The following is a 14201-nucleotide window of genomic DNA, read 5'->3' on the forward strand; positions in this document are numbered from 1 at the left end:
AGAGACAGCAGTGTTTTGTGCACACCTGCAACAGAAACTGAGCACAGTGCGCACATGGTAAAAGTGTGGTAACTGGGTGGTTGTGTCTGCACATCTATTTTCTGGGCAATTTGAGACGGGGAGGGTCCTTAGCTAGAAAGAAACCTGCAAATGCCATTACAGACTGTTCTGCTTTCAGAAGCCTTTTGCCACCTTCCATGAAACTTGTGTTAGTGTAATTTCCCTGGCCCTTCCCATTTACACATGCAAACAAGGTAAGATCCAGGCTCAAAACTTTGATTGCAGAGTAAGAATGACCATAAATGGATATTGCATGTTACAGTCTGTCATGTCTCTGAAGGCATGAGATTCTGTCAGGGCTGTGTAACTGGTTTCCAAGCTTCTCAATGCCCCAGCCATAATGTTTCAAAAAAATCAGCCAAGACTTTCTTTTGACTTCAGCATGGTTGGAATAGAAAAGTAACTAGTCTGGTGGGCTGCACCTGGGCTGATTCATTGCTAAGGAAAATGTCCAAGTGAACAATGATAAAAGAAGCAGACAATCTGTTTGAACCTGCAAAGTGAAGGCTTGTCTCCCTGACACGATGCTCATGAACTATTTTTTCTTGATGCTTAAGGCATGTAAAGCCACAGATAAGCACTAACTGCTGTGTGCAAAGCAGTCAATAAATTGCCATCAGACTTTCCCTTCTGTTTAACTTTTATTAAAAGAGGTGCTAAGGTACTGTACTGTATGCAGTACATCATATTTATTACCAAAATTAACAAATATACAAAACTTATACATGTAATTTTCTTACATCCATTTATTGGTCTATAATACTGCATTTGTTCAAGTAGGTTATCTACAGTATGTAAACATCCCTTGGATTGACCTCACACAGATTAGGAAAGCCCATCTAACCCATGTAGTTACCAAATATAGCTTTTTCTTTTTTTAAAATTTATTTGGCTTTCATTGGTAGAATCTAATCTTCACATTTGGCACATGGAAGAGACATCTACAGTGCAAAAGAGGCAGATTTTCTGGTTTTGTTCTGAGCAGTTTAGTGGAGTCATAGTTTTAAAGAGCCGAGAATAAATTTACACAAACTTGATAGGAGACAGATTAGTGTTAACGCCAATGACTCATAGATCAGCCATTAAACTAGAGCAGAAATTCAAAGCCTCTTCCCCAGCCCTCTCAGCCAGGTGGAAAAAAACCCCTCAGCCTTGTTTCTAAAGGATTAAAAAAGGACTCTGTTAGCAACAGAGAGAGGAGGTTTAGTTTACAAAGAGCTCTCTGAGTTTCCAGTTTCAATTTTCTGCTTTGTGGGATTTTTTTTTTCTCTTGTTAGCAAGCCATTGTTTTTCCTTTTTAATGGGGAGAAAATAATCGGCGGGGAACAACTTTTCTGTGCTGGCCATTTTTCAGTGAGTCAGAGATTACAGTTGGAGTTTACAGATCTTTGAACCCAGATGTATAGAGCTCAGTAAGCTGCCGTGTACAAGGGAGCGAGAAAGGGAGAGAGCGAAAGAGAGTAATGTCATTATATTCCAGGCGTGGAGCTTTCCAATTTTGCTGTAAAAACCAGGAAAAAACTTCCTTCTGCTTCTCACTGTTTCAAAAACGTGACTTAATGTAACTGAGTAAAGCTGATCCAGAGAGACCTTCATTCGCACCCTTCTTCCCATTCTCATCCAAGCACCGTATTGCTATTTTTTAGGAGGCCTCACCCATGTCCATGGAAGCATCTGATGAGAATGGACCTAACCGGACACTGTTTCACATGGAAAACCCTATGCCATTCCTTGTCCATTACCACAGAGCCCCGCTGCTGTCCGTGGCACCGTACATCTCGGCCAGCTTTTTGAAGCGCGGCCCCCAGTCCGTCAGGTAGTCGTAGCTCTGGTCTGAGTCTGTCGTCACCGACTGTAGGGAGCTGAGTGACTCCGCCACCGAGCCATTCCCTTCAAACATGTACGTCTGGAGGGAGTCGAAGGGAGGTGCCCACAGGTCCATGTCAGCTTCATACAGCTTGGCAAGCACGTAGTTGTGGACGTTGTTGTCCATGACGCACGCCTGAGGCACGTATCGGGAGAGGCTCTCTATTTCAGGAAGCATGTCCTGCCGGTTTTTCACCACCAGCTGGGCCTCCCGTGGGTTCCACATGGCGGCGATATCGAAGGCCTCCGTGTCCTGCTCCCCGCCGCCCTCGTCGTCGTACCTGACAATGTTCTCGTGGATGTTCTCCTCCTCATCGATGATGTATGGCTGCTTCCGCTGGCGCCGCATGGAGAGGATGAGGAGCACCAGCACTGCAGGAGGCAACCGAGACACGGGGCCATCAGCAAGGGGGCAGATCTTGCAAGGGCTTCAGATTCTCTGCTGCCCTATTTTCCCCTTGGTAAGCCCAGCCAGCCCCTTGGATTTAAAGAGCTGTGGTGTTTGCAGGTAGAGGTATGTAGAAATCCCCCACCCCCCAGTCAAAATTAGTAGCTTGAGGTCCTGCTAATCTGTCCCTTTTCTCACCTTAATTCTTAACTCTTGGTGACACTTAGGACATGTATATCCAACGGTGCTTGCAATGCACTATAGCAATACTTGAGCTACTTCTAAGCTAGCCAGATCAGTTATCAGTAACAGTTTATATCTGCAACGGCACCCAGCTCCATAGAGATATTTTTTTCCTGCTATGTAACTGGGTTTTGCAGCCTGCTTTGGGGATGCCTCTTGGGCTGGGTGCTGCATATGACATAGATGGATGGTGCTGAGACACCATGGTGATATGTCTGCCTACACAGCAAAATGCGGAGCTAGCCCCTTAGTCTGCTCCAAAGCATTTTTTTGTTTATCTGCAAGCTTCCTGCAGTGCTGTAGTGCTGGCACTCCTCATCCTCCTCCATGCTGCTTAGCATGGTAAGAAGTTGTCATACAGGCACCAGAGCCCTTTACTATTGAAAATGTGCCATCACCTGGTGACTGTATTTCCAGGGCTAGAACTCAGCATAGGTTTTGAATGCTGAAATTTTGAACTGAGGTGTCTAGGCTCCTTTGAAGAGCCAGAATTGAGGCACTTTTAAAGAATTTTTCCTGTATCTTACTCCACTGCTCCTCAAACTGGGTCCCCCGAAATTTCAGGGAATGTGTGTTTTGAACTAGTATCTCATGACTCAAGAGAGTAAATAAGGGAACTGAAGTTCTTTTGATACCAATAGCTAACAGGGGACATAGAAGGTCTGGGCAAGTAAAGGATGAAATTTATTTGTGGAGACAGAACACATACAAGATGCTCAGCTCCTTTACAGCAGCACAGGCACCCTTTAAAGGTAGTGTCTCAAGGACAAAGGAGGGAGGTGGGGATATCTCCTGCCAAAAGACAAGAGGTGGAACTGGGCTTACCACTCCTGTTTCCTGTGGGAGCATATGGTCAGAAACTGCTGAAGATGAGAAAGTAACCTTTCCTCAGCTGCAGCTCTCAGTACTTCCTCCTCGCATACCCCTTCCAGGAAAACAGGGCCATACCAGACACCCTGGCACTTTAGGCATCTGGAAGAAATATTTGCAGGCCATAGTTTTCCCTCATTCCTACACCACGGAGTCTGAAGCCATATGCAGCTGACTACACCACCTAGTCCTTGATTTGGCCCCTTAAGTATGTGTGTGTCTACATATAATATATACATATACATAGATGTGTGTGTATGTCCTTCACCTTTTGTGGATCAGCAGCCCCCTGGCCAGAATTAAAGAGTTTGTCCCCTCTCAAGAAGAAGCCAAGGGTTTACCTAGCAGGACAAAGATGCAGGCGAGGATCGCAATGAGTGCCCCTCTGCTCAGGCTGACAGGGAGGACGTAGGTCTCTGCGTTGCAGGACATCACCATGCCATCATCATCGCAGCTGCACACGTGCACAGTCAGTGTGCCCGTGCTGCTCAGCACGGGGCGGCCGTTGTCGCTGATCAGGATGGGGAGGTAAAAGGTGTTCTGCTCATGTTGTCTGAAGCCAGAGCGCCTTGTCAAAATCCATGCCGTATTGTCTAAGAGTAGAAAATAAATGGAGGGAAGAGCTTATATGCAGAGCAAATACATTCAGCAGAGAAGGGAGGTTAAAAGAATCAGCCCTACACCCACATCCGTTTGTCTTCTCTCTTTTTTCCTTTGGTTTTTATCAGTTTGTCACTAATCAGCATTTTGCCACTGCCTCCCCTATTCCAGTAGCTTCTCAGGCCATAGCTGCAAACCTGCAAGGCATACACACCTTAGGAGCTGCCTTTTTACCCCTTCTGACATAAAGTGCCCAGAGCAAACTCACAGCCTTCAGATTTAGCTAAAAGAGCTTTCAGAAGGCAAGACAGAAATAAACAGTTGAAGGCAACTTGTTGTCCCTGTTTGTTCATGCTCAGCAGCTTTTCTAGACCTCACTCTCAAGCACTGCCACCATTTTGAAGATGCTGGTGTATAACCCCTGTGGACATGTTAAGGTATTCTTTATGTTTTTTGATACATGGCATGGTCATCTGCTTGAGGCAACGAGAAGACAAAGGAAAAAAACCAGCTTGCTATCCTAAACCAGCAGCAAGTTGAAAATTTGCAACTAAACATTTCTCAGTGAAATACATGCAATTTCATTGGCACTTTTGCCATTGAAAAAGTCAGAATGCTTCATGTCATCATTGTCAGAATTATTCTGCTTTGATTTGACCATTCTGCTTCATTTATCCTGACCGCCTGTTTTTTATAAAAACTTAAATCAAAAGGAATCAAAATGATGCTGCTGAAACAAAATAGTAAGAGAGTGACCTAACAGCCAGTTGCTGTTGGTCATTTCAAGGGAAATTCCTACCTTTGGGGTCTTTTCCTTCCATATTCAGCATGTTTTTTAAAATGACAGAATTTCCCAGTGGCACTTGAATTCCTGTCTACCCCCTCCCTCAGATTCCTCTGACTGTGCACCAAGTTTCCTAATCAGAAAGAAATTTGATTCAGGAATTTGTTCTTCTCTGTTCTCATCTCAGGAATGCCAAGGAAAAATCTTTGGACACCAGTGATGATTTTGTCAGTGCTGACTTTCAAGCTTTTTGGCCTCAGAGACTTCTGGAAAGCACAAGACTGAGTGTCTCCAATGTCATCTGGGCCTCCAGGGAATCTAAAGGAACCTGCAGGAAAATTTGCCCTTCTTGCAAACATGTCTGCAAATCTTGGGCCAGCAAAGATAAATGGGGAACACATGTACTTTTTCTCTTTGGCAGACCTACAAGCCCTGACCCCGTGCAGTGATGCTGTGGGATTCTTGGGAGCTGATCTTCACGCAGTTTCTTTTATTACTTGATTTTGTTTCCTGTTCCCTTGGTTCAAGGGAGGTCACAGTCTGGCCATCTGCGTCTCCAGGTTTTTACTGGTGTGCATTTGCTATGCCTGGAAATGCAGGATACCGATCAGCTACTCCCAGGTGGATTGGCACAATGGGATTGCTACCTGGAAACGGCAAGAAACCTGCTGATCACAAGTGATCTGTGAAAACCACAAAATAATCAACAAGGGATTGTTCCATTTCATTATTATTTTCCTGTCAATTCACTGATAAAATTTAAATCTTGGGTGATTTTCTTCAGTGCAGAGACTCAGGTTGCATGCAGATAAATCAGCTGTATCATCTGTTGTAGTCTGAACATCAGAAATGATTTGATGGCTTTAAGGAGTGAAATCAGAGTGTTATATACAGCCAGCTATGGAATATATGCAAACTCAAACTAGACTTGCTAGACTTGCCTGCTAGACTGAAATTGTGCTCCAAGTTCTATACTTTGTGCTACAAATCTTATGGCATCAGACAGTACTGGCACACATAAGTATTGAGACTTTGGGCTCCGCAGTTCATGAGATTAGTTTGAATTTGTGACATGTTTTTAAAAGGAGTCTCAGGGTCTTTTATTTCTTGCACGTCAATGACATTTCAAGCTTTTACTCTGAAAGCGTAAAATTCTGAAGTGTGCGTGCATGTCTATATGTGAATATATAGTGAAATTGTAGTGTCTTGTTAAATCACATGATCCCAAGAGCTGGAGCTTTGAGGAAAAACCACCAGGTGCAAGATGAAATCCCCAAAGTTGCTTAAAACTGATGAAGTGTCAGTGTTAACTGATTTCACCAGCCTTTGATATGACCCGCAGCTCTGAGTATGTGCAGCGGGTCTGGACAGACATAGATAATTTTCAGGAACGTGTCCCAAAACCCAGCAGAGAGCAGCACCCTGCAGCTCCCATGGCTCCTGGGCAAGGGGTGTGCTGCTGACGGGAGCCCTCGCCTCCTGCAAACCTCCCCCTCCTCTCTCCTGGGGCACACACAGGTGCTTTCTCTCCCTCGGTCTGTTTATGTGCCCTCTGGTATGTGGTCCCCAGCTATTAATACCACATCTTTTCATCACTGGGCCTGGTTTAGCATGAGAAAAAGCAGCCCAAAGGGCAGAACATGGCAAAGTGCCTGCATTTATGCTGTGTCAATGGAAATGTCTGAGTCACCTTAACAGTGTAGTAATTTGGTTGCATTTCTCTTTCTTGGGTGAAAGACTCACTCTCTTTAAACTGACTTACAATAGAAGTCACAAATTCTATTCGGGTGATAGCAAACCTTCATTTTATGTAAAATTGCCCTTTGTGAGGGAAAAAGACTTCATTATTCTGAGCTGGTCATACTTTGCTTGTAAAAGAAGTCACAAGCAGTGTACCTGACTGAAGCTGTGCAAAATCAGCTAGTGAGAGATCTCAAGTGTTTTTTAACCATAATTCTTTTTTTCAGGCCAAACCCACATTTCTATAATCAAGTATTGAAAGATATATATGTAGATATATATTTTTGCTGTGATGTGCTGACCATATCTCCCAGGTCTTAAATGTTCTTGGTGATAAAATTCTCCTGGTGACTCTTGGCATTACATTTTGGCCCTTTTGTTTTGTTTTGCTTTGTACTAGGCAGGCATCCAAATCAACCCTAAAGAATCGCTCTACCTGTTACTCTGCAACTGCAATACATTGGTGCCAAAGCTTGTGGTGTGACTCATCAAAAGCCAATGTGATTTGACGTGCTACTGCAGTGCAAAGGACATGCTGGAATGTGATGCAGCATGGCAGAAACTGGAATACACAATTTTCTTCCAAATTTGGTATCTGCTAAGCCCCAGCCATCAAAAGAAGAGGGCTTGTGAGGACATGAAAACCCCATTATATTAAAAAAAAAGCAAGCATGATAAGAATGCACAATATTTTTGCATCACAGCTTCCAACACAGTGTCTTTGGCTCACAGAGGGCTGGATGGTAGCACTTAGGTACAACGCTGGGCAGAGATACTGAAGATTGCAGGATGGTGGGTCCCACACCTGTGTGATCAGCAGGAGGTGAAAACTGTACTTCCCGTGGGCATGCAGGCTCGTGTCTTCATGTGGTTGTGAGAGCAAGCCATGGAGCATCTCCTTCCTGCAGTTTTCTGCCCCACTGGAAGTGATGTACCTCCGTGGAGAGGTCAGGGGAATTAACCACTGTGTAGGTCCAAACCCTGAGATGAGAGCTAACCACACTCTTCTCACAAGAAGGGCTTGGTGTCTTTCTGTATGCATCTGTACAAGAACTGGGGATGATTAGCCCAGAAATTCTGTTAGTTTTTAAAAACTAATTGTAGTAATTATGAATAGTTAGGAATAACATAGAGAAATATTTCACCAGGAGTGGGAGAAAGAGCACAAGGAAGCAGGCATTACAGACACCACCGGCTTGAGGAAGGGGTCACATTTTTTCTTGGGGATTTTCAGCACACTGCTTTTGCATTCTGCCAAAGTGTGAGGTAGACCACAGTTTTAGGGAAGGAAGAAATAGCTAAAAATTTTCCTAGGACAAATTCAAATGCAATGGGGAGGACTGCCAGAAGTTTCCAATGATGGGCCTGGCAGTGGTATGACACTGATGCCTGCACCCATTAAAATGGCTGCTCTCTTCATCAGTTCCTGGTACCCAAAGACAGAGGGCAGCAGTTAAGGGTCAACAGAAGATCAGCTCAGAGTTTAATCTGGAAATGCATTAAACTTATTTCATTGTTCATCCCCTTCTTACAGCAAGCCTCTTCTGCCGACTTTTTCTCAGCATAATCTGACCTGGATTTAGAAGCTGGGGAAGATGGCTTGCCAATGCCCTACTTCAGTAACGGAAGAGATGGGAGACCCCAGCTCAGTTCCCTGCTTTATCACATATATCCTCTACGGCCTTTGGAAGACATTTAGGCCCAGATCTTTGCAGATACTTACATGTCTACCTGCCACTGATTTTCCTGAACTCAAAGGGAGCCAGGCGTGTAAGTAGCTTAATTTCTCCTTGTCCCGGATTCCTGTCTATAAAGTGGAGAACAACAGGATTTCTCTGTCTGCCAGAGATATGTGGAGAATGAATAGACTGAAGAAGTTCTCAGAGATTAAAATGACAAAGGCCAAAGAAATATGTAAAACAGCTCATCAGAATGCAAACTGTGATCTATCTGTTGCTTGGTATAAATCAAGGTTTTAATTGTTGCCAGGAAGGCTGCATGTCTTGCACTTTCTCTTACTGCTATATTGGACAACCAAGTAATCAGCACAATTGCTAATCTTAATAGCACCTTCCCACAGCCTGGGAAGTGTTGCTGTCTCATGTTTACGTGCACAGGCTGTGACTAGCAAGGTGGGTTCTGTTTCTTGTCTTGCCACCCTGTGACATAGAGTATAGCTACCCCCTCTGTGACTAAGTCATATAATTTATGTAGTCCTTAGTGGTCCCTAGATGAAAATAAAAAATTATTTTTAGTGAAATGATTACTGCACTGTAAATTGCTGAGGCAGTACATTAATCCTTAATGTGTATATTTCAAGTAGTCAGTGCTTTGATACTTAACATTTTTATTTCAAATTTGTAACCAATGCTACCCTAAGCTTCTTGTGATATATATCTCTGGAAAACTGGTATTTTACAGAAAGCAGGAGGCACAGCCATTCAGTCACTGCTGTCACTATAAATTATCGCAAGTATGGCCTTAGACAGAAAAAGTGCATCTGATGCTGGGAATTTTGTGAGTTTCTTTTTTTAGAACAATGCCTTGAGGATGAAATGGGCCTAGTTTGCCAAATGTTTTAGCAATAGTTGTGTTTTATTTGTTCACTTATTTTGGCAATATATATTCAAAAATAAAAAAGAGGGAGACAATGGGAGAGAGAAGGGGATAACAATGCAAGAAATTTTGTGGGGAGGCTTCAGGGACACTGAAGAGAAAAACAATAGACACAATAGAAAAAAATTGCTTCTGGAATGAAAAAGCATTAGCATGCTGTGGAGGAGGGCTCCAGACTCTGCAAGTAGCATGTTTTAAGACATGTTTGGTTAGTGAAGGCAGGGGCTTCTTTATTAGCCTCTATGTTGCTCTTTCATATGCCTCCAGAGGGACAGACAGGGGCTTATGGAAGTAAGTGTGACAAGGAGGCATGTATGGGAGCAGGGACAGGCACTCTGCTTGGGGACTGGCCACGGATGCTGCAGGTGGCCAGTCTTTCTCCCCATTTATTCTGGAATTGCATGCTGATTTGTGGTACTTTACAGACTAAACTCCTACTGAAATCCAGCCCCTTCATACTGACTTTCAAAGCTCTGCACTAGGTCACTCAATGTTGTCCCTCTTTCCTGATGAAGGCTGGTGTGGACCTGACCTCAGCACTGTTGTCTGCCTGTGGAGATCCTCTATCAGCAGCAGTCATGCAAAGGCCTGCCACAGTGGGGCTTTTCCGCAGGCTCCAGAACCACCAAAGCTTCTCCAAAAGAAGAAAATTCCACTGGTTAGGATACTCAAATGCCAGTGCTTTGCCATGAGTCTTCCCACTGGTGTTTGAATTTCTACTTAGCGCATCTTATGCAGACTTTTAGCTGTACACCAAGTTACCCCCCTAAGGCTCTGCATCTCCTCCCTACCTCCCTCTCTTTCCTAGGGAAACAAGGATATGCAAAGAGGAAGAAGAAAAGTGCTTGGGGGAAAAGACTGGAACAGTACAAGAACCTTCCCTTTCTGTGCCTGGGAGAAAACATGAAGAGTACAAAAAAAAGAGCAATGTAATTCCCTTCAGATTTGTCTCCTAGTTCCAGTTGCTATCCTACCTTTAAGCATCTCCTTTTGAACGAATGCAATTTCCACTCCGGTAATCCGAGATGCCTGCAGCCTGACCACAAGACCTGAATTTGCACAAAACACTGGCACATTTGCTCGAAGAAGAAAAAGGGGCCTATTGCTAGAGAATATTTATAGAGAGGAAAATATCATATAACCTTCAAGTGTATAAAGTAATATGTCATTTTATCACTGCCTTTAAGGAGCAGGTGTCACTTGGTATTATTTGAAATGGCAGTCTTATCACACACTGTAAGACACAGCCTCTCAAGTCCAACTCAGGCATTGGAAATTAGAGTAGCTAACCGTCTGTGTCCACTCTGATTACCTTGATTGTCCCTTAGAGTAAAGTTGGGGTTGTTGGCTGCCTCCGGAGCCAAGCTGTAGTAGAAGTGCTGACCCTCCTGTGGGTCATCCTTGTCAATGGCGCTCACTGTCTGGATCAGCTACAGAATATGAGAACAAAGCAGAAACAGGTGAGAAGCAAAATATATATATAATGTAAATAAACAAACAGGTAATGTATTTATATATATATAAATATAAGCAACTGCAGCATTTGAATAAAACTGTCTTGCAGAGGTACAAGAGATAAATCACGAAGAGACTCAAGACCTTGCAGGCTTCATTTATTTTGCTATGATCATGCAAATCACTTTTATACAAAGGAGGACGTAGTCATTTTGCTTCAAATAACAGACACTTTTCTCTCATACATCCCTATCTTCTGTTGCACGTTTCTTTTTTCTTCTGAGGGCCCAGGGTGTTCAGAAGATTCATTGTGCATTAGAGAGCTTGTAAGAAAGCCCATACTTATTTTCAGCTTAATTTTTCAGGTGAAAAAGGACTTCAGGTTGATTATTTTATCACTCTCTTAATTTTAAATCAATTAAATTCTTCCCAAGATGTCAGCGGAAAAGAAAGAGAGAAAAGGCAACCATGCAGACACTCTGCATATGCAATAAATAACACCATGGAAAGAAACTAAGACAATGCTAAATCCAGAAAGAGATTTGTCACCTCACCTATAGAGGCTTAGTAAAGTAGGTCTATCAGCTTGAAGCACAGTGAGCTATAGCTCTGACTGAATAAATATTCTGACATCTTTTTAGACGAGGAATAAATCTTCATCTGGATTTTTGCATTCAAAAGTTATTTTTGGATTCAAAGGCAAATGACAGACCCATAAAGTCTTATTCACCACCTTAAAACTGATTTCAGAACTTTTCAAATGTGGTAACAGAATTTGGCTTTCTCCACGGAAGGAAGTAGTACAAATTAGCGTGCATTTCTCAGAAAGCTTATTATTTAGGACACTCACCCTTCAAAACCAGGAACAAGGCTAGGCAATGATTTCTATTCCCTATATTATTAAGGACCTCTGTAAATTAGTGAGATGAAATTATCCTGTATATGACAGTTGTGAGGACAGTTGTCCCAGTGGTGAGTAGCTATTTCATTCTGCTTCACAGCAAGCTGGGAGAAGCTTCAGCCAGCACACAGTGATAATACTAGCATAATTTTTCTTTCGCAAATCATGAGTGGTGCATCTATGTTTAAACTGTGCTAGTCAGCTTTTCATTAGGAGACACAAGTCCCCACCGTGGACCATGGGTGGTGAAGCACCAGGTCGCCTCCCCATCAGCGATCAGCAGTAGAGCTTGCATCACCTCCTGCGAGGGAGAACTCATGTCCATCTGTGACACAGGCAGACCTTGTTCAAGGGCTTTGATGGGGTTTGGAAGGGAGAGGAGCAAAGAGGCTTCACCACTTGCTTGGAGGTGCTGGTTTACAGTTTGCAGACCGGGAAGTTCTGTGATGTCTATGACTCTTTGTCATCTCCAGTTCATGGCAGAACAGATTCAGTTTGGCACCCCTTTGAAGCTGATGTAGTATGTTATGTCCAGCTCCCGTAAGTCCGGAGGTGCTTAAGGCTGTTATAAATAGGGTCTTTTAACAGTAAGCCTTGTCTGTCGCATGTGGGCCGGGCTGACTCTGTGGCACTTCTCATAACACTTCTCCTCTCTTTGTTGCTGCTACAGGACACACTTGGTGTTTGCCTGCTGGCACCTGCCCAAAGGCAGGCTTTATTTCAGCCATGAAGTGTATTGTGCAGTGAGCCTGGAAACTACTGCAGGAGAAAAAAGAGGTGCTTTATACGATGCTAATCCTGGTGAGATGTGCTTGCCTTTGGAAAGCAGCACAAACAGCTGCTGACGAGAGTTCACATGAAACGTGTGGTTAGCTGAGCCCTCTTTCCAACGCTCACCCTTTCTGGCATGCTGTCTCTGTGTAGGACAGCATCGCCTCCCCAGTGCCTGGTGTTACTAACATTTCTCACCTGCCCCGCTTTGGCGTTTTCACAAACAAAAGCTTCATAAAACCGTGCAAACTCTGGCGCGTTGTCGTTCACGTCCAGGACTTTCACCGTCACAGAGACGCTGCCCACCTGCGAGGGGTTGTCTGGAAGGAGGAGGCACAACATAAAGAAAGGCAATATACAGGAAGGGGAAGGGGCTGCTCCTCGCTCTGCTCAAGAGGTAAAGCAGCTTTTTTGCTACTGACTTGCGTTACATGACATTTTCCCATCGGGAACTGCAGTCACTTGTGGGTTGTGTGACTCGGAATGAAGTTGCAAATGCTGCTCTCTATCTATCCTGGCTTCCCATCTAGTCACATCTTTTTCAAACAAATTCCGTTAAAGACTTCAACCTGGTTCAGTCCAATGGGACTATTTCTATAACAAAAGTTTTAGACAATGCCCCATATTTTTTTTTATTGCCCTTTGACTGGGCAGTACTGTTTGTTGAGCCTTGGTACTGGTGGCACAAATTAGGAAGGGACTCTTTTAAGGATAGGCTTGTTGTTTAGTGTTTGTTGAAAGTGGTAATTCTGCAGGTCAGATACGGTTTTGTTCAGAATTTATGTTCCTTGAACTCAAAAATAGTGTCTTTGTACGGGGGGTGTGTGTGTGTGTGTTAAAATGTAATAACACATGAAATTGTACAGAAAAGCTTTCACTGAAGCTTAAAATTGCAATGAAAATTTTACATTCTGCATGACATCATTTGTGATATTTCTGTCCCACTGGTTCATTAGCTTTCTTTGCCAGTAAATCCATACATCATTTCACATATCTTCACAATTCCCAAACTAAGTGGCCACAGAATAATTTTTTTTTTCTTACTGTATTTTTTGGCCCCCAAACATCTTTTTTTCCCTTATTTAATGATAAACTCTAAGAAGAAAGAAAAAAAAAGAATTCATTATTAAAAGGTCAGAAAAAGTGCAAAAATCCAGAAAATTCTTAAAAATTAGTGTTCTCATCTTCTTTTTAGCCATACCACTTTGTGGATTCGTCTCCAAATAGATGTCTCTCTATAGCATGAAATGATATGTTCATATAAACAATAGAGAATTCCCTTACACTCTGGAATTTTCTTAAATGTTCGATGTACTGTATCCATAACGTGTCACATTGTATCACTGAGATAATACTCTTAAACTATATTGTTTCTCCCTGATTTATAATTTAATCCTTCAGCTTCCTATTTATCCATACATACCTTGCTAACGCACCTGTCATTGTGGCAGATGAATGTCTGCATTTGCACTCTTAGTAATATTGATCTAACTTTTAAAACTAGGAGCTTTATTCAGGAGTGCACAACTATGACATTTTTGAAACTATTCACTGAATTAAAATATTGTGCTGCACATGTTCAGAGCAAAACTGACAGAGGATTGACAAAGGATGAGTCAAAGGAAGACATGCCTTCATATTGCTCTCACCCTCGAGTGCTGCTACAGGGGCAGCTTTTAAGGACTCATGTGTGTATGTGGATTTACATGGAGTTGCAATGGCCATTGGCGGCTGAAAATAAAACTACCTTCAAAATAGATGGGGGTGAGTTCCTATTGTGTCACCAACCCCTCTCAGTACTAAAAAGGGGACAGAAAGGCATTGTGTGCTGGAACAGCCTGCAAATATGTGGCAGAGTCACCCTGGCTCTTGTGAAATATTCCCTCTACTAACTTCAAGTTGGCTGG

General features: G+C 43.1%; 1 protein-coding gene across 2 annotated transcripts in view; it reads right to left on the minus strand.

Moving 5' to 3' along the window:
- Window positions 1-791: 791 nt before the first annotated feature.
- Window positions 792-14201, minus strand: part of CDH20 (cadherin 20) — a 121241-nt gene continuing 107831 nt past the window's right edge. For both annotated transcript variants that reach the window (XM_052780892.1, XM_052780902.1), the window contains exons 9-12: window positions 12493-12614; window positions 10480-10597; window positions 3769-4020; window positions 792-2298 (exon numbers count right to left, since the gene is read on the minus strand). In XM_052780892.1, the coding sequence (XP_052636852.1) occupies window positions 1799-2298; window positions 3769-4020; window positions 10480-10597; window positions 12493-12614 (992 nt within the window). In that variant the 3' untranslated portion in view covers window positions 792-1798. The remainder of the gene's footprint in view (window positions 2299-3768; window positions 4021-10479; window positions 10598-12492; window positions 12615-14201) is intronic.

Source organism: Harpia harpyja, chromosome 1 (assembly GCF_026419915.1).
Source record: "Harpia harpyja isolate bHarHar1 chromosome 1, bHarHar1 primary haplotype, whole genome shotgun sequence".
In the NCBI taxonomy this organism is placed as follows: Eukaryota; Metazoa; Chordata; class Aves; order Accipitriformes; family Accipitridae; genus Harpia; species Harpia harpyja.